The sequence below is a fragment of the Hyperolius riggenbachi genome, chromosome 8, assembly GCF_040937935.1.
Source record: "Hyperolius riggenbachi isolate aHypRig1 chromosome 8, aHypRig1.pri, whole genome shotgun sequence".
Taxonomy (NCBI): Eukaryota; Metazoa; Chordata; class Amphibia; order Anura; family Hyperoliidae; genus Hyperolius; species Hyperolius riggenbachi.
In genome coordinates, this window is record NC_090653.1 from 161,768,015 (window position 1) to 161,792,472 (window position 24,458).

Below are 24,458 nucleotides of genomic sequence, written 5' to 3' on the forward strand. Positions count from 1 at the left end.
TCGGGAGCTACAGAAGAGGATTGCATGTACAGAGACTGGAGCGAGGGGAAGAGGAGCACGGCAGCAGGTGAGAAGTGTCAGTGCAGTGTAGTATAGTCCGTAGTGTAGCTTAGCTGGTAGGGCAGCAAGGATTAGTGTAGTGGAATATAGTGTAGCTTAGCTGCTGGGTGCAGCGGGGGTTAGGTGTAGTGTAGTGCAGTGTAGTGTAGCTTAGTTGGTGGGTGCAGCAGGGGTTAGTGCAGTTTAGCTGGTCGGGGGGGGGGGGGGGGTTCCATAATTCCCCCCCTCTAAACTTAGGTGCGTCTTATATAGTCTGGAGAGTCTTATGGTTCAAAAATGCTGTAATTAATATAATATAACTCATAATTCACTCATTTAAAATCAATTGTATTATAGAACAACTGTCTCTACCATTTCTTACCTTTCCACTGTCCTCTGGCCCAGGCTGCAGGGTAACAGAACAAGGCAAGTTCTTTGCCAGCTGGAAGATTTTTAAAAGGAGATATTAGATCACATTTTACAACAGATTACCTTTCTTTTGCTGGAATTTAGAAATGTGACGTTGTCTTACAGTGAAACAGAAAGGAAAGGAATTATCTCCTAGTTTTGCACGTAGCTTCTCCTGGAGAGGAGTGAGGGGCTTCTTATCCGCTGGTAACGGAGGGTGTACTTGGCAAGACAGAGTATAAAGGTCTTTTTTGAAACTCAAGCCAATGAGCTCCTGGTCATCCCGGCCATAACGGAAAGCACAGATGAGAGTCACAAACACTGAGGGGGGAAAATAAATGTTAACATATTACATTCAATGAGTGAATAACATTGGTAGACAGTATTAAAGAGAGCGGCAGCCTGTTTTCCTCACTCGTCTGTGTTTCTTTTTTACATTTGTTACAGTTTTTAAAATAAAAACTGTGTACACAAGCTAGATGAAACTTGGACGAGGCAGCTGATAATGACCAGCTTTGCAGAGAATCTAGCGTGTATACAGCGGCCCCCAATGCCACCTGACTCCTAGGCCAGCAATCAGCCAGACGGATAGACTCGGCTGAGTGCTGCTCAAGAGCATTGTTCCCCCCACCCACCCTGCCCGTTTCATGACTGAACTCATGTGCCACTCCGTCAGTCCTCCTACTCTACATAGCTACAGTACACATCACTAGCCTGCAGGCTATTGACACGTCAGGGCAGCCTCGGCCCAGCATGTGTACATAACTATAGTTTATTAAAAACATAATATTTTGATATGGAGACTTTTTGGATTTGCAGCTCAAAACCAATAACTGGTGATTACATTTCAGTACAATCTCGTTTCTGGGATTGTATCACTACCGTACTTCCATAGGTTCTGTAAAATGCTGTGTAATATGTTGGTAATATTTAAATGTGGGAAATAAATACAATTACCAGCCGAATAAGATACGATCTCTGGTCTTTTAGAGTGTGATTTTACATTGGCAAATAAAAAACAATAATTGGTTAAATTATTCATTGCAAATATTTCAAAAAAGCTTTGTTTTATAAACATGTTCTGGCTCTGGTTTGGGAGATTTCCGCTCACTATTTTTTCTAGTGACAAGACCACCATAATGGAACGTGAGGTAAAATCCATACTGCTTTTTTTTATACATAGGAAAGTGTTGAAACTGAGATTTTTTTTTATTGCTCACTGTGTCTGTATGAAGATTTTGTTTTTCTTTTTGCTATTTGATGATAGTTGCTGAGAACAGTATGTGTGTTTTATGATCAAAAAGATATATTTTTCTCATGCAATCTGTGCCATCTTCAGTTGTTCTTATAGCCAACCTTTTTATTATGTGAAGCTTACTCATAGTGAAAGAAGAAGTACACATGATTATAGGTTAGAATTACCTTTCTTGTTGTCCTTTTGGTATTCTGGGTCAATTAAAATCATTCCATCTGCAAGGACAAAAAATATAAATTAAACAAAGTCTGAGAATAAACAAGAGACACATATTCGTTATGGTAAAATAGTAACTGACCTATCGGCTCTACGAACTCCACATGGTCTACGAAGTCCCGCTTTGCAAGATAAATGGATAACTAGAAGATAAAGGAAATCAAGTTTAAGGCATGGGATTTTTCTACTTAAAGTGGAATATAACCCTGCATTTCAACTTTGCTCTAAAACATTATTTACAGTATATTATATGCAACCAGCATTTTTTTTTTTACTAGACCAGCATTGGAAGGGTTACACAGAGCTTTAAAGTTCCTGGAGATTTCTGCAGACGCATCCGAAGCTAGATACTTTTTACATCTAGATTTTGTTTACATAAATGTATCTAAGTGTTGAATGTGACTCACTCTCTCTGACTGAGAAGGAGCTGGAGGACAGCCAAAGAGTGTGTAACATTTCTCAATAGATACATTTAACTAAATAGAATGTAACAATCTAAACTATATCTCTCCATGGAACTTTAAACCTCTGTGTTTAACCCTTCCAATGCTGGTCTAGTAAAAAAAAAAATATTTTTGCATATAATATGCTGTAAATAATGTTTTAGAGCAAAGTTGAAATGCAGGGTTATATTCCGCTTTAAGCAGTTATTTACAATAAACTCTTTTTTTTCATATTTTGTAATTTATTTTATTTGATATTTTTTGGGTAACCATATCTTATGTGAAAAAGTAAAAAAACAAACAAAAAGAAAACATTATAAATATTGTTCTTACCTTTCCATCAGGACTGGTTTTCTTGAAGACTCTAAAAATACATATGGGATTAAAGCAACATCAGTTCTTACATAACATACAAACAAACTCCTTTTTGTCTATACAGTTATCTAAATTGTTTTTGGCACAAAGTAATGTATTTAGTGTTACAAGTGCAATTGCTCTCTGTGTCACAGTACACTTAAAGGGGACAGAATCTGTGTTCATTTTGCATGTCATCACCTGAGTGGCAACTTCACATTCAGGGCATGATAGGGAAGCTTTCTATGACAGATGTCACAGTCAGTAATGCAGGTCACCTATCTTTTGGTCCTAATATGTTAAGAAAGCAGCTGATTTTTACCGAACATTTAGTAAAACGTCAATTCACTAAGGCTGTTAGGCCGGTTCACATTAGAGTAAAAAAAATGGTCCGTTCCCAGATCGGAATGGAATGGATCGTAACGCATGGGAACAGATCCAATGTTAACCTATGGATCTGTTCACATCCGTCTGTTCAAACTGATCTGTTCCGCACCATCCGCTGAACGGACCACAACTTTGGTTTTGCAGCAATTTTACCCGGACCACAGAGCTCAGCGGAACGGAAATGGAAGCTGAAGCACTGCATTGGGGGCAATGAGGAAACGGAACGTTTCTTCACACTAGTGAAGAAATGGACCATTCTAAATAGAAAAATTCACTTGGAGGTGGGGTTGTAGCGAGAAATGTGGGGAAACGGAACAGAGGCAGCGGAAGGGAAACGGAGTGGCAACGGATTGAAAACGGATTCGATCGACCGGTGATAAAAACTTTTTTTACAGATCCATTTGCCACTCCAATGCAAGTGTGCACTGGGCATTTCCACAAGCTACAATTACCGACCAGTGAGGTAAACTACCGACAAGTGCACTATATACCTACACATGTCAATTAATGTCAATTCACAAAGATTTGAGCGTGTGGTAAAGCCAAGAGAAAGTCAGTTTCATTAAAGCTTTGCATTAATAACAGTGTATGAACTGTATGGGAGACTGTTCTGTAGAGCCGCATATTCCCAAAAATGATGCTATGACAGGTTGATATTATAATTTTTCTTATAGGTAAAAAACTGGCTGTACAGCAAGTACTAGAGGGTCATAGCTTGCACATCAGGGATTTAAAACTTCAACGATTAGATTGACTTTCATTAATCAAGATTCGCATTGCGTGCAGTGCGTGGTGCGGAAATTATATTTTTACTGCATCGCAATGCATTTGGAAAAATACATTCAATGAAACTTACTCAATTGAACTGCATTGGTTTCGGTATTAATGACAACATTCACACTCATTGGAAATGGGCCCTAAGTATGGCACATTTTAAAAGGTTTTTTTTTACTTATGGAATTAGTCAGGTTGAGTATGAAGCCATATGTTATGAGAAGAGATCTACTGTACAGTATTTTTTTTTACTTTTATACAATATTATATTTATTTTGCACACCAATGTTTTAGTATGCATATCTTACTTGGAAGTCTCTGCCATATTGAGTCCAACCTGTGAAAGGAAAATAAAAATAAGATAAATATGGCATTACAAATGAAAGTACATTTTTGTTGAAACTAAAGTGCAAAGAAACTAATTAAAATGTTCCTGAACTGAATAACAAAACATTCTATAAGGCTACATTACTTGCAGACTAAAGCCTGGTAAACACTTTTAATTATAATTGGCCAATCACAAAAAATCGTTCAGTGATTGGCCAATCATAATTGAAAGTATGTACCAGGCTTTCGTTGTTCATGCTGGCCATGTTTAAATACAACCCCTCACTAACCACTAACAATTTCTGTTATTGCCAGCATTTCCAGGTAGTGAATGTTTTTTTGTGATATTTTCCAGCAGCAAGCTAATAATATGTAGAATAAAGTGTATTGGGAAATACTGCAACAAGATCTGTTTCAGTTGCATAGAAGGCAAGAGTTTGTCTTTCAATCGACAAATGATTGCAAACAAACACAGGGTTAAAATAAAACTGCATACAGATACTAGAGTTTTGTGGCCCAAAATGATTATTCATGATCGTTTCAGGTGAGAGTGCCTTTGACTGCCTCTTTCCCTGTGGATTGTGTTTTGTTTGCTTTCGTCTCTCTAATGATAGGTACACACTATGAGATCGTCTGGCAGATTTACTGTCAGATTGATTATTTCCAACATGTCTGATCTGATTTCCGATTGATTTCCGAGCATTTTCTGATCAATTTCCTATTAAAGTGAACTGAAAATGGTTGGAACTTGGAAAGTGATCGGAAATCAGATTGGACATGTTGGAAATAATCTGACAGTAAATCTGCCAGAAAATCTCATAGTGTGTACCTAGCATAACAACCAGCTGCCTTGTATTTATTCTAATTATTATTATCATTTATTGTATTTATAAAGCCCAAACATATTACGCAGCGCTGGACAATAAATATATACAATGATACAAGGATGACAGACATAACAAAGTTATACTACATAGAACAAAGTTATATAAGGCAAACGGTACGAGATACATGATGATGTGATTACGGGCTGGTTAGGTAGGCCCAATAATACAAGTACAGGCTGTCATAGGAAACACGATCCTATAGATTACACTAGGGAAGGAAGGCCCAGAGGCTTACAATCTAATTACTATTGCATTTTTCTCACTGGCCTATTATAACAGGACACTTCCGGCTACCACCTCCCTTACTCATAGGCCAATCAAAGAAGCTTGTCTGTATATTGATCTCTTTCACACCGTTGTCTGAAATTATAGGTGCCCATTAATAGTACAATCTTACTTGTACAATCTTAAAGAGACTCCGTAACAAAAATTGCATCCTGTTTTTTATCATCCTACAAGTTCCAAAAGCTATTCTAATGTGTTCTGGCTTACTGCAGCACGTTCTACTATCACCATCTCTGTAATAAATCAACTTATCTCTCTCTTGTCAGACTTGTCAGGCCTGTGTCTGGAAGGCTGCCAAGTTCTTCAGTGTTGTGGTTCGGCTATGAACTCCCCCATCCAGGCCCCTCTCTGCACACTGCCTGTGTGATATTTAGATTAGTGCAGCTTCTCTCTGTTCTATTATCTTTTACAAGCTGGATAAATCCTCCTCTGAGCTGGCTGGGCTTTCACATAATGAGGAATTACATACAGGCACAGCTGTCTGCACTCTGCAGGAAGAAATAGCCTGACACTTCAGTGGAAGATAGCTGCAGGGGGAAAGAAACACACAAATGATCTCTTGAGATTCAAAAGGATGGCTGTATACAGCCTGCTTGTGTATGGATGTATTTTCTATGTGTGGACATACTGTACATCAATCTACTTCCTGTTTTGGTGGCCATTTTGTTTGTTTATAAACAAACTTTTTAAAACTGTTTTTAACCACTTTTAATGCGGCGAGGAGCGGCGAAATTGGGACAGAGGGTAATAGGAGATGTCCCCTAACGCACTGGTATGTTTACTTTTGTGCGATTTTAACAATACAGATTCTCTTTAACGTTTCTATGTAATATGAGCCATTACCTAAAGTCAAAGACTATTCGCACAGTTTGTCCTTTTCCTAAATAGATTTGGACTGTATAATCAGGATTGTATGGGCACTTCAAAATTACTTTACACAACACACGTCTAACATATATACAAAACTTTACCATGGACAGGCTAAAAAAAAAGTCTAGTCTAGTCTTATAATATTCCAATCAAATTCCAATTTTTCTTAAAGCTATGCTACCCATATAAAACCTATCTACAAACCCATATAAACCAATATCGTCCTCCCCCTCTCCTTGGTCTGATCATGAGTTATTTATTTAAAGTCAATTAATTATGTATAGATACCGGTAGCTAACTGAATAATTTTTTCAAATGTCAACCCTCCATTAATATTTATAGAATTTTTTTTTTACATATTTACTTATTTGTAATTAAAATTAAGTAACCAAACTGGATTATGCTTGTAGATTGGTTGATCATTTTTGAAAAATAGGATGTAGATAAAGATGATTTTTTTTTTTTAATTCATATATTGCTTGTAATTTATGTAATGAACTTGTGTCTAAATATCATTACCCATGAAATGCATTGTTTTGAGCTTAAATTAATCTTAAATACCATAAGCCTTTATAAGACTTTGGGGGTCATTCATTAAGACGTAAGAATTATACTTATGCACATTTTTTAGTTTATTAAATTGCTTTATTCTTTTTGGATTGTGTGTGTGTGTGTGTGTGTGTGTGTGTGTTTGGGGGTGGGGTTATTCCTCTTTTTTTGGAGTATTAAACTGTTTTGCTGTTCATTTAGAGTGTGGTTGTCTGCTTAACATGTAGTAGTCACCCAGCTTTGTGAGTATCTATCACAAATTCCTGTCACATTATCAATATTTACTAAAGAAGGTACTACACATAGTGGTTTATTGTATTATTTGGTTTCCCTTTTTTGTAGTTTATCCTTAGTTCAGCTATATTTTTTAACATAAGGTTTAATACAGGTCAACTGTTGGGCAATTACAGTTTGACATTAGTTGCTTGTTTTTTACATTGACCTTTGTCCTCAGTTCAAGTGTACAACAGATAGTGTAAAATAGCCTTTTTATGTAGGAATACTATGTTGGATCTTAGATACTTATAACACACTAGGATATGGCAAATTATTATGAGATGTTGAAAATGATCCTGTGGATGATGTGTCTGATGATGCTGAGGCAATATGGTTTCACCTCAGTACAGGATAGAACCACACTAGTTCTGCTAGCCTAGGACTTGAACGCATCCAGCACAGAACTATAAAATGTCGACTTCTCACCCTGTTCACTGTCACTATAACTTACATACTGTCCTTGGCTTGTATTATATACAGTATACGGTCTTTCCTATTTTGTTTGTGTCTGTTAAAGAGACACTGAAGCGAGAAAAAAAATTACGATATAATAATTTGTATGTGTAGTTAGTACAGCTAAGAAATAAAACATTAGTAGCAGAGACATAAGTCTAATATTGTTTCCAGTACAGGAAGAGTTAAGAAACTCCAGTTGTTATCTATGCAAAAAAGCCAATAAGCTCCATGACATTCAAAGTCACAGAGGGCTCTGTCTTCTGAAGCTTGTTATCTCAACTGTCAATCATTGTATTTTCTTTTTCTCTCCAGAGGAGAGGTCGATAGTTCACAAGACTGCTCTGTAAAAACATTTATAATGCTGAGTAGTGTGTAAACTGCAAATATTAGAGAATGATGCAATGTTATAAAAAAAAAAAACACTATATTACTGATAATAAAAATATGAAAATATTTTCTTTGCTACTTATCTTCTAGTAATTATCCGTACTACAAAACCAATTCATTATATCATAATTTTTTGCGCTTCGGTGTCTCTTTAGCAACTGCCAAGACAACATATTTGCCCAAATCCATTGATTCTGATTCTAATAGAGTTAGGCACTAAGTAGGAGTTAGCATCAGGGAAAGGAGTTTATGTTATGGGAAGTTTAAGGCTTGACATTACAAAAAAGAAGGCCATCATTTAGGGCAGTGATTCCCAACCTTTTCCGGCCCGGGGAACACTTTCTGACCATATTTTTCTCCGGGGAACGGCGGGGGGCGCGCGGGTGTTTGCGAGACCTAGTGGACAGTGCCGTGTGTAGCAGGCTGGGGTGCGGCTGCATAGCTAGCATAGTTGCCCCAGTATAGGGAGTTTAGTTGCCCCAGTATGGTTAGTATAGTTACCCCAGTATAGTGCCCCAATATAGCTAGTATAGTGCCCCAGTATAGCTAGTATAGTCCCAGTATGGATAGGTAGTGCCCCAGTATAGGTAGGTAGTGCCCCAGTATAGCCAGTAAAGTGCCCAGTATAGCTAGTATAGTGCCCAGATAGCTAGTATGGTACCCAGTATAGCTAGTATAGTGCCCAGCATACCTAGCATAGTGCCCAGCATAGCTAGCATAGGTAGGTAGTGCCCAGTATAGCTAGTATAGTTGCCCCCAGTGTAGCTAGTTTAGTTGCCCCCAGTATAGCTAGTTTAGTTGCCCCCAGTAAAGCTAGTTTAGTTGCCCCAAGTAAAGCTAGTTTAGTTGCCCCCAGTAAAGCTAGTTTAGTTGCCCCCAGTACAGCTAGTTTAGTTGCCCCCAGTATAGCTAGTACAGTTCCCCCCAGTATAGATGCCCAGGAGGGGGGGAAGCAGCGCTAGAAGGAGGGGCAGTGGAGGCAGCTGTGGGGAGGGGGAAATATCCCCCCCCTCCCTCACCTGGGACCCCTCCTTCTGCCTCTCTCCCCCTCCATTTAGCGGTGGCAAGTGCAGGGCGGCTCGGCGGCGGGGAGACATGCGCAGACTTACCACTTCTGCGTTCCAAGTGCCGGCAGCGTCATGTCGTCAGATCGCCGCCTTCAATGCCGCCCACTGCTCTTCCGCTAATCAGGAAGCACAGTGGGCGGCATTGAAGGCGGAGATCTGACGACATGACGCTGCCGGCGCTTGGAACGCAGAAGTGGTAAGTCTGCGCATGTCTCCCCGCCGCCGAGCCACCCTGCACTTGCCACCGCTAAATGGAGGGGGAGAGAGGCAGAAGGAGGGGTCCCAGGTGAGGGAGGGGGGGGGGATATTTCCCCCCTCCCCACCGCTGCCTCCACTGCCCCTCCTTCTAGCGCTGCTTCCCCCCTCCAGCGTACTGGACGGCACACCTGGCACCATGCCGCGGCACACTAGTGTGCCGCGGCACAGCGGTTGGGAATCACTGATTTAGGGATATGTGATTGACAAAAAAAGTGAAGAAACCCAGATGAAAGCTACCTACTCATAGTAAAAACAGCAACATTGCTTTATCAGTATTCTAAATATTGGTAGAATACCACGCATATGGATCAAATAGTTATAACCCCCTCGCTAATTTTCCTAGTCATAGACTGTCACGGATGATAGATGGAAAACAATAGTTTTTCTGCACTGTGATTCAGGATTACAATTCGGATTGCATGTGTAGTTGTAGTTCAGAGCAAAAGCCTGGGGTCTTGCCTATCCCAGTGGGCTACGAGCTGCTATTCTGGGAAGACAATGTTTTTCTTTAACCGCTTAATTCTCCTGCATTGCTGCCGCTGCCTGAGACGCGCGATCCTTCCGTTAGCCAGGAGAGCAATGAATAGGAACAAAGTTCCCATTCATTGATCTGAGTCCCCGTATGACAGACCGACACTGTCAAAGAGACGGCTCTGTCTTTCACAAATCCTCTTCTGTCTCATCTTCGGCCCCTCACTACCCTCCAACTACCGCCCTATCTCCCTCCTCCCCTTTGCCCCAAAACTCCTTGAGCTCCTGGTTCACAAACGCCTGACCCAGTACCTCAATGCCAACTCACTGCTAGACCCACTGCAATCTGGATTTCGGCCTGCCCACTTAATCAAAATAGCTCTCACCAAAGTGGTCAATGACCTTGCCTTAGCTAAAGCTGAAGTAAAATACTCCATTCTCCTCCTTCTTGACCTTTCAGCAGCTTTTGACACAGTAGACCATCCCCTACTCCTCCAGTCCCTCCAGTCCATGGGCATTCACGACCTCACCCTGACGGATGTCTGCTAGGTTCCTGAAACTAAATCTAGACAAAATGGAATTTATGCTCTTCCCACCCCGGCCATCCCTGAACCCCCCAGATGTGCATGTCACTGTTAACCACACTACCAATTGCCCTACCTCTCAAGCCCGCTGTCTAGGTGTCATCTGGACTCCGCACTCTCCTTCACTCCCCACATCCAAAATCTCACAAAGTCCTGCAACTTCCACCTCCGCATGAATGCTGCAGCCAGAATTATCCACTCCTCCCATACATTTCAGATCTTACTCAGAGGTACACACCTAGCCGCTCACGCCGCTCCTCCAATGAACTTTGCCTGACCGCCCCCCGCATCACCCAGTCCCATGCACGCCTCCAGGACTTCTCAAGAGCTGCTCCAAAACTATGGAACTTCCTACCTCCACCCATTAGGACAGCCCCCTCCTTCAACATCTTCAAGAAGGCCCTTAAAACTCACCTTTTCACTCTGGCCTACCGCCCCTCACAAGTGCTCTAAACCCGCAGCTGAACTCGGGTCCCCTACCTTTCGTGTCCCAACCTCTCCCTCTAGATTGTAAGCCTTTGGGCAGGGTCCACCTCCTTATGTGTCCTGTCTGATCATGCACCTACATTACTGTGCACCCATGCTATGCATTTGAGTGAACTCAACTTGCCTAATCTCCATGCTCCCATCCAGTGACTGACTAAGCATTACCTTGTACTCATCATACTATGTTGCGTGATCTGGTTTTCTTGCATTGCTGTATGTCACCTCTAAATATTGTCTGTAACCTAAACTAATGCCCAGCGCTGCGTAATATGTTGGCTCTTTATAAATACGATAAATAAATAAAATCTTTACATTATTTCTGCTTTGCATAGTAATACTATGTATGCAGAAGTGAGATGCGAGGGCATCTTGTGGCCAAATAGTAAAATTACATCTGGAAATGAAAATTTCAAGATAATGGCCTCAATTCACTGAGCTTATGTCATGTCTTTAATAACATTTCTAGAGTGGTCACCATGGTGATGAGGCATGTCGTATTCAGGAAACATTTTACCTCAGGCACACCTAAAGTTAACTCTTCTGTCTTTAAGTTAACTCTTCAATCCTTAAAATAACTCCACAGTTAAAGACAGGCTGTTTATTAACTGCGTGTGAAAATAACTACAGAGGAGGTAAATTAACTACAGAGGAGGTAACTTAACTACAGAGGAGGTAACTTAAGGAATGAAGAGATAAGATAAATCTCTTACTGTGTGGAGGTAAGTCTTCTCTTGCCTTATTATCTCCAGCATGATCTTAGTGAATTGAGGCCAATGACATTTTTTTACTTTTATAATTGGTCCCTTACCTCCCACACTCCCAGATAGCTACACAACATTTTTTTTGTAAAAAAAAAAATATTAACAAAAAACTCTACAATAAAAATAAATAAATACATAAATAGTTACCTTACGGACTGAACTATTTAAATATGTATGTGGTAAGGTATATTACTGTTAAATTATGGGCTTGTAATACGTGATGGACGCAAAGTTGAAAAAATGCACCTTTATTTCCAAATAAAATATTGGCTCCATACATTGTGATAGGGAAATCATTTAAATGGTAGAATAACCGGGACAAATGGGCAAATAAAAGAAATGGGTTTTAATTACGGTAGCATGTATTATTTTAAAACTTTAATGACCGAAAACTGAGAAATAATGAATTTATTATATTTTTTTCCTAATCTTCCTGTTAAAATGGATTTAGAATAAAATAATTCTTAGCAAATGTACCACCCAAAGAAAGCCTAAATGGTGACGGAAAAAAACAAGATATAGATCATTTTAGTGTAATAAGTAGAGATAAAGTTATTGGTAAATTAATAGGAGGTGAAAGTTGCTCAGATGCATAAGGTGAAACAACACTGAAGGTTGAAGTGGTTAATTACCTTGGGTGGGCGGAGCCTAGGGACGCCGAACCTATCCACAGCCGCCTTGTCCCACGCTGATCTCCGCCGAGCAACTATGGAGGTGCGGATAGATCGCGGGATGAAGACGGCCATTCACAGGGGATGCCCTTCCATGCGCACAGCCAGCAAGTGCACCTAAATGTGTGAGTACTCACAACAAACAACAATCGGCAGCTTAGGATTGCGGTGAGTGGTATTAAGTAGGGCTATGGTGCCTGCTCAAACAATCACGGACTGCCTTGTTTAAATCATGCTGCCTACACCATTACAACTGCTTTTTCCCACTCTGCTTAGCTAAGGTTGTTAGCTCAATTCTGCAAGATGCTAAATCTAACTAAAATTGAAATGAACTATGTGCTAAGTCTGCATGCAACTAACTGTGCATTGGCTAAACTAAACGCCTACTAACAACTGAATGCGACAGGACTGGATTGTGTAGTAATGTGGTAATAGGAATCTGTACCACATATGGAGATGAAGATTTCATTTTTCAGCACGACCTGGCACCTGCTCACAGTGCCAAAACCACTGGTAAATGGTTTACTGACCATGGCATTACTGTGCTCAATTGGCCTGCCAACTCTCCTGACCTGAACCCCATAGAGAATCTGTGGGATATTGTGAAGAGAAAGTTGAGAGACGCAAGACCCAACACTCTGGATGAGCTTAAGGCCGCTATCGAAGCATCCTGGGCCTCCATAACACCTGAGCAGTGCCACAGGCTGATTGCCTCCATGCCACGCCGCATTGAAGCAGTCATTTCTACAAAAGGATTCCTGACCAAGTATTGAGTGCATAACTGAACATAATTATTTGAAGGTTGACTTTTTTTGTTTTAAAAACACTTTTCTTTTATTGGTCGGATGAAATATGCTAATTTTTTGAGATAGTTAATTTGGGTTTTCATGAGCTGTATGCCAAAATCATCAATATTAAAACAATAAAAAGCTTGAACTACTTCAGTTGTGTGTATTTGAATCGAAAATATATGAAAGTCTTATGTTTATCAGTACATTACAGAAAATAATGAACTTTATCACAATATGCTAATTTTTTGAGAAGATCCTATATATCAATGGGAACATGTCAGTAAACACCTACCCTGCTCTTTGTTTCATTCTTCTCTGCTAAATCTGCCTGTTATCAGCCCTGATAAGAATCACCAACTGAGCATTCAGTCTAGCTTTGCCCGGAATGATTATAGCTGAGTCAGTCTTCTGTGATGTCTTCTAAAGCCCAAGTCTGCCCCCTTGTGTGCTTTCCTGCTATTTATCCTTGAAGCAGCAAAGCACAGCCACAAGGGGGCAGGCTTGGGATTGAAAAGACATTACAGAAGACTGACTCAGCAATAATCATTCTGGTGAAAGCTAGACTGAATGCTCAGTCGGGGATTCTTATCAGAGCTGATAACAGGCAGATTTAGCAGAGAAGAATGAAACAAAGAGCAGGGTAGGTGTTTACTGATATGTTCCCATTGATAGATATGGTAAAATACATGAGGGTGCTTTGTCTCTGGTTCACTTTAACCTATTTTGGTTCCTGGACGTAGAAACTACGTCCAGGAACCATGCGCGCTACCACACGCTCCCGCGGCCGCTCCCGGCCCGCGGTTCGTTAGCCAGGCAATCAGTGAATCGGGCTATGGTGCCCGATCACTGATTCCTCTCCCCCGCTGAAAAAGCGACAGCTTCTCTTGGAAGCTGCACCTTTTCTTGCTGTTACCTCCCCCATGCGTCACTCTAAGCGTATGTTACGCTTAGAGTGATGTCATGTAAACAAACTCATGGTCAAAAAGTAATACTACAACTAAAAGTTAAAAAAAATGAAAATCAACACACATTTACATTATAAACCTATTGTTTACCTCCCACCCACCCACAACTACCCAAATAAAATGTTTAATATAAAAAAAAAAAACATTACAATAAAAAAAACATGTAAATATTTACCTAAGGGTCTAAACTTTTTAAATATCAATGTAAAGATGAAATATTTCTATATTTTTTTTATTTTAAACTTGTAAATAGTGATAGATGCAAAACTGAAAAAATGCACCTTTATTTCCAAATAAAATATTGTCGCCATACATTGTGATAGGGACATAATTTTAACGGTGTAATAACCGGGACAGATGGGCAAATACAATACGTGAGTTTTAATTATGGAGGCATGTATTATTTTAAAACTATAATGGCTGAAAACTGAGAAATAATAATTTTTTTCCGTTTTTTTCTTATTCTTCCTGTTAAAATGCATTTACAGTAAAGTGGCTCTTAGCAAAATGTACCCCCCAAAGAAAGCCTAATTGGTGGCGTAAAAAACAAGATATAGATCAGTTAATTGTGATAAGTAGTGATAAAGTTTTAGGCTAATGAATGGGAGGTGAACATTTCTCAAGTGAAAACGACAGAACGCGAATGGGTTAAAGAGACTCTGTAACATGAAAAACCTCCCCTGGGGGGTACTCACCTCCAGTGGGGGAAGCCTCCTGATCCTAATGAGACTTCCCACACCGTCCTCTGTCCCACGGGGGTCTCGCTGCAGCCCTCCGAACAGCCGGCGACAGAGCCGACTGTAGATTCAATATTTACCTTTGCTGGCTCCAGCGGGGGAGCTGTGGCTGCTTTCGGCACGGAAATAGACGGAAATACCCGACCTCCGTCGGGTCCGGCGATCGGGTATTCTCGCCTACTTCGGAGCCGACAGCCGTCAGAGCGCCTGCGCAGGAGCCGGGAAGGTAAATATTGACGTCACCGCTGCACGGAGGGCTGCAGCGAGACCCCTGAGGGATGGAGGATGGCGTGGGAAGCCTCATTAGGATCTGGAGGCTTCCCCCACCCGAGGTGAGTACCCCCCAGGGGACGTTTTGTCGTTACAGTTCCTCTTTAAAGAGATATCGTACTTGTGATTTATATGAAAAGTATATCGTCTGATCGCTAGTAACGTGATGGTCATTTTCATCCCTCTTGTACGGGGCTGACATAAGCTCGGTTACTTCAATTCTCAGTAAACAGAATGTCGCACACTATTTATGCTTGGTATTAAAGTGGACCTGAACTCAGATTTTCCTCTCTGCTTTAAAAGATACACAACAGCATAATAACTTTTAAGCAGAAAACATTTCTTTGTTACAGCTGATACAAATTCTGTTAAATGGAAATAGTGTGGCACTCTTATTCGCTTCCAGATGGATGTGCCTCGGTCTACCTGCAAGCACTGTAGATGAATCCAGGTAAAGTGAAAGATGACCGGCACCATCCGTAGTTATAATGTTCTTTTATTAGACCAAGGGTCTTGGATGTGTACATTTGAAAAAGTCGCGGTCAAATTTAGGCGCGATTTATCGGGAAAAGAAAAATATCGTAATTTAGAAATATTGATAATTTAACTGTATTTGTAATGTAAAGTCGATAATTCTGATTATTATTATTACAGGTATAAAACTGATTTGAGATGAAAACGAAAATATAATAACGTTAAATATCGTAATGTAATTCAACAACACAGCTTAACCTAACCCTACTCTCACACAGAACCCTCCCTTGGTGGTGCCTAACCCTAACCACCCCCCTGGTGGTACCTAACCCTAACCCCCTATGGTGGTGGCTAACCCTAAATGTACCTAACCCTACTCTGACACAGAACCCTCCCTGTACCTATCCCTAACCCCTAGACCCCCCCTATTGGTGCCTAACCCTAACCACCCCCCTGGTGGTGCCTAACCTTAAAACTCCCCTGGTGGTGCCTAACCCTAACCACCCCCCTGGTGGTGCCTAACCCTAACCACCCCCCTGGTGCTGCCTAAACCTAACCACCCCCCTGGTGCTGCCTAACTCTAACCACCCCCCCCCCCCCCCCTGGTGTTGCCTAACCCTAAAACTTCCCTGGTGGTGCCTAACCCTAACCACCCCCCTGATGGTGCCTAACCCTAAAACTCCCCTGGTGGTGCCTAACCCTAACCACCCCCCTGGTGGTGTCTAACCCTAAATTATCGTAAATACTTCATATATTATCGTAAATAGAAATGTCAAATATCGGTATTACATCTGTACAGTGAATGTTATATTTTCGTAATTACAAAATTATATGTATTTGGACAGAATTTGCTTACATTCCATCATTAAACATGTTCATTTAACGTTATTACACCAAAAGACTTTTTAAGTTATCGTTATGACTGACATCGTTTTTCTTTATTTAGCGTTATGATATTCGTTCTGATATTTTATCATACACTTTAAATTACCGATATTACCGATTCCACAACACAATTAGGAATATTACCGAGTTTACTTTATCGATTTACGTAAAATATCGATTTTAGGCACTTGCGCCCAAACATATGCAAAATTGAGTGTAAATTAACAAAAACGATAATTAACATTAGAAATGTAGCCGCACCCAAATCTATTAGCGCTATTTTTAGCTGATCTGTCTTGTATAGCCATCAAGCAACGTTTCGGAGATGTCCTCCTTTATCAAGCTCAGGGCTCGGGTGCGCTGCGGGAGTGGGGCAGTGCGCAGGCGCTGGATGGCGTGTACGCCGTACACACTATGACGTGGAGAGGAGGGGGAAGAGAATTAGCGACTAGGACAGCAAGTCATTTTCTTATCAGGTCGGTGAGTAGCATAGGCGGACTGGCCTGGTGGGATGGGGGGCATTTTCCCCCCGGGCCGCCTCCTTCCACTGTGTTTCAGGCCGCCAGCTGAAAAGGAGGGTGAGAACCCGACAGAGAATCAGCGGGGCAGCCAGCATCACCACCAATACACGCAGGCTGTTCACATCTCTAATCTACTTCCTGCTGCCACGCCCCCTGTCTTCCCGAGTAGGCAGCGGTGATTTTGAAAGGTCCCCTACAGCCTGGCCTTCACTGCACCAGCATGTGAACTCACCCGGCCAGCAGTGAGTGAATCTGCTGCAGGGTGAGAGGAGACAGAACTGCTGCAGCTGCGAGCTCCTCTGGGAAGAAGGGAGAGGCAGGACCTGCACAGCGCTACATCTGTGTAAGTTGGGATAATTTAGATAAGCTCGATTGCCTGCAAGTCCTTATCTCATCTCCTCTTATCTACTCTTCCTCTACAGTGTGTGTGTGTGTCTTCCCCCTCCTCCCCTGCTGTCTCCTGTCTCCCAAATACATGTCACTGCCAAACGGGACATAGGAAACTAGCAGTCCTGGTGAGATCTCCCTGCAGTTTTTTCCTCTCCCCCCCCCCCCCCCCCTTGTTTGTCTTGGTTAATTTCTCCCCTCTCATCTTTCTTATGTCCCCCACTCTTTCCCATATTTATCTCCCTTTTGTCTCATTTCCATGCATCTGTCTGTCTGTCTGTCTCCCTCTTTCATTTTCTCTCAGTTTCCATCATTCATTGTGTCTCTCTCTCTCTCACACACACACACACACACTCACACTCACACACACAACAATATACACACACAGCATTATACACACACTCTACAACAATATACGCACGCACAAACACTATATATGTACTGTGCAGTGTTCTCCCCAGAATTTTTTTCCAGCCGGGTGGCATGAAATAGTAGCCGGGTGCATCAATATGAAAGAATGCAAGGCTGGTGCTTCTTTGCGCAACTTTGCTTATAGCAAACTAGCTGGGTAATCACCCGGCTAAAAGAGCCTGGGGAGAACACTGCTGTGTATATATAATGTGTGTGTGTGTGTGTATATGTATATATACACCTTATGCAGCACCTTACAGAGTACATAGTCCCGTCACTTGTCCTCAGGGGAGCTCACAATCTAATCCTTACCACAGTCGTAGTGTAAAGTCCCACCATGTTATTTTTATGTATTTATATAGCACTGGCATCTTCTGCAGAACATTACAGAGTACATAGCCATGTCACTGACTGTCCTCAGAGGAGCTCACAATCTAATCCTGCCATAGTCATAGTGTAATGTCCTACCATATTATTATTATGTATTTATATAGCACTGACATCTTCTGCAGCACATTACAGAGTACATAGTCATGTCACTGACTGTCCTCAGAGGAGTGCACAGTCTAATCCTACCATAGTCATGGTGTAATGTCCTACCATATTATTATTATGTATTTATATAGCACTGACACCTCCTGCAGCACTGTACAGAGTACATAGCCATGTCACTGACTGTCCTCAGAGGAGCTCACAATCTAATCCTGCCATAGTCATAGTGTAATGTCCTACCATATTATTATTATGTATAGCAGTGACATCTTCTGCAGCACTTTACAGAGTACACAGTCATGTCACTGATGATGTAAGAGGAGTTCATAATCTAATCATGCTATAGTCTAATGTTATGCCATACAATTATTATTGTTATTTATTTATATAGCACTGACATCTTTTGCAGTACTTTACAGAGTACATTGTCATGCCACTGACCAGGGCTGTTGAGACAGAGTCGGTTTCAATGAACTGAGGAGTTGGAGTCGGATGATTTTTGTACTGACTCCACAGCCCTGCCACTGACTGTGCTCAGAGAAGCTCACAATCTAATCCTACCATAGTCATAGTCTAATGTCCTACCATATTATTATTATGTATTTATATAGCACTGACATCTTCTGCAGCACATTACAGAGTGCATAGTCATGTCACTGACTGTCCTCAGAGGAGCTCACACTCTAATCCTACCATAGTCATAATCTAATGTCCTACCATATTATTATTATGTATTTATATAGCACTGACATCTTCTGCAGCACATTGCAGTGTACATAGTCATGTCACTGACTGTCCTCAGAGGAGCTCACAATCTAATCCTACCATAGCCATAGTCTAATGTCCTCCCATATTATTATGATGTATTTATGTAGCACTGACATCTTCTGCAGCACATTACAGAGTACATAGTCATGTCACTGACTGTCCTCAGAGGAGCTCACAATCTAATCCTACCATAACCATAGTCTAATGTCCTCCCATATTATTATTATGTATTTATATAGCACTGACATCTCCTGCAGCACATTACAGAGTACATAGTCATGTCACTGACTGTCCTCAGAGAAGCTCACAATCTAATCCTACCATAGTCAGTGTAATGTCCTACCATATTATTATTATGTATTTATATAGCATAAATTAGATCTGTTGGCAAGAAATCAGTTTGAGATGGTGTGAGCTTTGTGACATGGTGCATTATCCTACTGGAAGTATCCATCAGAAGATAGAGTTATAAATCCAGCTCCGATGCACTTCATGCCATAGCTCACCCGGCAGTCACTCCAAGGTTTTCCTTACTGCTAATAGCAATTTTTTTTTTACCCCAAGCCTGGCTCGCTGGGGGAGGGGGGTTAACTTTATATGATTGCATGTATTCCTGCTTTACACTATATATATTTGCTCACAAAAAGATATGGATTTGGGCTGGCGCTGCAGTGAAAGGGCCTCTAGGTTGCGTTTCCCCCCAGGCCTAAAGCCCCCAGTCCTCCCCTGGTGAGTAGGATAGACCTGCGTGATTGGACAGTTGTTTCACTGTCTGTAATTGGCTGTCTAGCATACATGGATGTATATAAATGTTGAGATGTATGTCATAATGTCAGTCTGTATTTAGCCTTGCTTGATAAAGGAGGACATCTCCGAAACGTCGCTTGATGGCTATACAAGACCTTTGATCTAATAAAAGAGCATTATAACTACGGATGGTGCCGGTCATCTTTTACTTTAGCTGATACAAATTCTAAAATAAATCTGCACTGTTTCTACTTCCTTACTTATGGAATTAGACATATTGTTAACATCCTGTGCTTTCCAATGAGCTTATCTGCCATGGCAGTCAGGTAACACAGGAGAGAGATCAAATTACAATTTGTGATTAGACACAGAGGAGGGGAAATTAGACAGGCTAAACTCTCTAAATACATAAAGTGTGCATTTCTCTCACTTTTCCTTATGTCATATGCAGAGCCGGGCCGACACATAGGCTGACGAGGCTACAGCCTCTGGGCCCCTGTCACTATAGTACATCATAGGCGCAGGCCGAGTCTGATCTGTGTCTGCCCGCTGGCGCCCGCCCTGCAATTTACCGGCAGCTACGCTACTAATTCATTTAAGCGGCAGCGACGGATTTGTCTCCGTGTACTTTACACTCTCTTCTCTCTCTGAGAGTGTACAGTTGCCATGGTTACATAACGCCGGCGCGGCACCGCCCCCGCTCTCTCCAGCCGCCGCCGGGCTGTGCATGTTGTCATATTATTAAGCGTGCAGCTCACGCAAGTCTATGCTTACTGTGGCTGACGCTTCATGGCTCTCGCGTGAGTCCCGCCTGCGGCCCGCCCCTTCTCTTGATGCTGTGGCTGGTGGCTGCTAGCTGAGCCCGGCCCGCCCCTCCTCTTCGTCATGTGAATAACTTCCCTCGCAGGCGTGAGGCGTCTTCTCTGGCTGGGCTGGCTGCGTTATGGTCTGTCTGTTTGGCAGGCACCTGCTGCGGCCATAAGTAATCAAGTAAGTTATTGTCACAGACAGTCAGAGCGTCAATGTCACATTACATTTACAGTCATTCAGTCAGTCAGTGAGTAGTAGTAACTGACTGCCTGGTTGATTGGTGGTTAGTTGTTAAGATCTGAGCGATTCAAACATCACACAGATATGCAGGCGGCACAAACAATGGCTGTTTCCCATAGATGTCTCATCCAACACTTTTTGCCCTACAAACCTTGAAAAAGCACAGGATGTCTATGTGAAAGGGCCATACTGTATATACAGCCTTCTGTACATCTCTTCTGATGTTTTATCTGCTTCTTTAAACCCTTTCCCTCATTTACATCTTGTTTGGTGCTACATGTGGGCAGCTAAGCACTGGTATATGTATAGAATCTTTACTATATCGAATACTGTAGTGGAGATTCCTCCTGTCTGCTATCCTTTTCTGGGTCAGATCACTTGACAATTTCTTGCTCAGGGCTAAATGTTGAGTCTATGAATTGAATCTACTGTATATTTGGATATACTTTGGCACCTCTTTGCCAGTAAGCAGCATAGTGTCTGTCACCTGTGTATATAGGTGCAGAATGAGTTTGTGGATATAGTATATCATTCATTCTGCACCTATAAACACTTGTGGCCATAATTATGCTGCCTGCCTTCAAGGAAATTTGAGTTGAACTTACCTGGGGCTTCTTGCAGCCCCCTGGAGTCCTCCTGTGCTGTGCCCACGACGCCAGTCCAAGTCCCTCTGGCCAGCAGTGGGGCCTCCTCAACGCGCTCCTGTGGGCTGGAGGCGTTTGCCGCATCTTCTGTGGAAAAATACTGTATTGTTTGTGCATATTTTATTGTTACATTAAATTGGGGGGGCGCACTTGGGGGGGCGCACTTGGGGGGGGGGCGCACTTGGGGGGGCGCACTTGGGAAGCCCAGCCTCTGTTGGTGGTGGACCTTGTCCCGGCCCTGGTCCTATGCAAGAGTTCAGGTCCATTTTAATGTGATACATTCTTTGGGGATTGTGAATTTGCTATTATTATTTGCGGGCAATTAATGTAGCCTAACATATAAAAATGTCATATATTTGTGACTCAAGGTTGCCTCCAAAATAAGGGGACGCCACAGCCTCCAGCTCAGGGGCAGGCCCTGATTTCCACCCATCAGAGCAGATATATATAAAAGGAACAGGGTATTTTTTAGCAAGAAGTCCTTTCATTTTTACTACATTCTGAACAAGGGAACTATCTTGGATTTCCACACAAAGGATATCTTTCTACCAAAACTTTGAGCATTCATTTTCTTTGTCTTTTACCTTTTATTTTACCTGTGGGAATCGTCTCCATAATTGTTACTTTTAATAATTTTCTGTATATATTAATTATTTATATTGCATTTGCAATAAAAGACTTAAGGTCATTTTTTCGTCTACATACCTGATTTGAGCAGCACAGAAAGAATCCTAGCCTTTCTGAAGACTCGCTACCTGAAGTATTGTATTGCTTCAGTAATGACAGATTTTTAACACTTTCTTCTTAACTCAGATTAGCCTAGTAGGTTTCCCTTTCCCGGATAAAAGGGATGGTGGCAGCCTTGTACCTGAAATATTGTGTATTAAAGTGTTTGTGCTGCTCTCACTTCCCTTTCTGGCCTGTTTGCCAAATTCCAGCAGTTTCAGCGCATTGATTGAATCCACAATATTGGATTGTGTGTGAATTGACAACAGATTGGAAGGCATTGAGCAGTCTGGCCACTAGGTGTAATGATCGCTGCTGCAGCAGCTATTGCTGGAAGTAGTAGTGCTGCAGCTCAGGCAGTTCTGATCTATTTCCATGCAAGCTGCATAGCTTTGTCTGTCTTTCCCTGCTGTCAGCTTGTGACTGATTATCGTTCACCTGTGTGGGAATCTGCATGTCTGCTCCCATTGGATGACCTCAGTATAAAGATCTGCTTCCTGCAGGGTTTCCTTGGGTTTTCATAGCTTCAGCTTAAGCCTGTCTTGCTGTCGCTTCAGCCCTCGATCGTGTTTCTTGTTCTAAAGATACTTTGCTGGTCTTTGCATCATATATTGGTTCATTGCCAATATATATGCATACCAGCACGTTTATTATTTTCCTTGTATTTGTGTTACGTTGATACATCAGTGTCGCTGATGTATACGTACACGAACTGTTTATATCCTGTGTGCAGTTAGTCAGCTTTCCAGCACGTTTTGGTAGGTTGCGCGTACCGTGACCACCCGTGCTGAGGTAGTTACCCTGCTCCTGGTTCTGTTTGTGGATTGCGTTCATCTCTGCGAAGAGATAACGAATCCTTCTGAATCCTGTTCTGTTACCGTTTGTGGATTGCGTTCATCTCTGCGAGGAGATAACGAATCCTTCTGAATCCTGTCCTGTTACCGTTTGTGGATTGCGTTCATCTCTGCGAAGAGATAACGAATCCTTCTGAATCCTGTCCTGTTACCGTTTGTGGATTGCGTTCATCTCAGCGAAGAGATAACGAATCCTTCTGAATCCTGTTCTGTTACGGTTTGTGGATTGCGTTCATCTCTGCGAAGAGATAGCGAATCCTCCTGAGTCCTGTTCCCTGTATTACTCCATTCCTAGTCAGCGTTCCTGCTTATGTCATATATCGGTTCATTGCCGATATATACATATGTTAGTCAGACGTTACAAATAGTTTCATTGATAGCTGTAATTGTGATACGCTAGGAAACATACTTATTGTATATTTATCTGTGTTACGTTCATCTATCTTAATCCTGCTATTTTCTGACTATCCTGTCCTGTCTTTGTGAGGCACGCCATTGCCGCATCGCATTGGCTGCCTCATTCCAGTCTGTCTGGTTTTGGACGCTTGCTGTCGCTAAGTAGCCGCTAGCTAGCAAGCGTTCATTCTGTCTATCTGTCCTGATCTCCTCAGTTCTGGTTTGTGCGCTCAGCGCTACTTTGCGCTGAGACGTTATAACGAAAGCATTGTTTGTGGCTGTCAGATCTGCACCGGCTCTGTGCGCCACAATCTCCTATTGGAGTCAGTCCTCCCCTCCACTATACTAGGGATAGCCTGTTTCCTGGTGCTAGTGTGTGTACCTCCTCCACGCCAGCTCATGCGTTGCATGCTGACTGTGGAGAATACACCACCAAGCCTTACATTATGAAAACCCCATTACCAATCCCCATTGTGGGGGGGATTCCCAGAAAGTATGACACTGTTAATTATGGTTCCTGTTCCTTTAAGAAATTTGAAGAACTTAGCTCTGAAACAGAAAATGAGTTTTTCTCTGAATGTGCCAGGTTCCTGGCCAATCCTGATCTCCAAGCGACTCCTGTTTCAACCTGGGCACTCCAACTAAGTTATATTTTGTTTAACCACTTCAGCCTACAGCTTCGAAAATCTTATGCATCCAAGCAATGTTCACCTCCCATTCATTCGCTAATAACTTTATCGCTTCTTATCAAAATTAATTGATCTATATCTCGTTTTTTCCGCCACTAATTAGGCTTTCTTTAGGTAGTACATTTTGCTAAGAGCCACTTTACTGTAAATACATTTTAACAGGAAGATTAAGATAGAAATGGAAAAAAAACATTATTTCTCAGTTTTTAGCCATTATAGTTTAAAATTAATACATGCTACAGTAATTAAAACCCATGCATTTTATGTGCCCATTTATCCCGCTTATTACACCATTTAAATTACGTCCCTATCACAATTTATGGCGCCGATATTTTATTTAGAAATAAAGGTGCATTTTTTCAATTTGCGTCGATCACTATTTACAAGCTTATAATTTTAAAAAATGTAATAAGATACTCTCTTGACATGTATATTTAAAA

The 24,458-nt window shown here is 41.6% G+C and overlaps 1 protein-coding gene across 2 annotated transcripts in view; it reads right to left on the reverse strand.

Annotated features, from left to right (window-relative positions):
• The window catches only part of ARR3 (arrestin 3), a 91,058-nt gene that overhangs the window by 31,792 nt on the left and 34,808 nt on the right, over positions 1-24,458 (reverse strand). For both annotated transcript variants that reach the window (XM_068247643.1, XM_068247642.1), the window contains exons 2-7: positions 4,185-4,213; positions 2,695-2,725; positions 2,001-2,061; positions 1,870-1,917; positions 572-768; positions 422-481 (exon numbers count right to left, since the gene is read on the reverse strand). In XM_068247643.1, coding sequence (XP_068103744.1) covers positions 422-481; positions 572-768; positions 1,870-1,917; positions 2,001-2,061; positions 2,695-2,725; positions 4,185-4,201 — 414 coding nt within the window. In that variant the 5' untranslated portion in view covers positions 4,202-4,213. The remainder of the gene's footprint in view (positions 1-421; positions 482-571; positions 769-1,869; positions 1,918-2,000; positions 2,062-2,694; positions 2,726-4,184; positions 4,214-24,458) is intronic.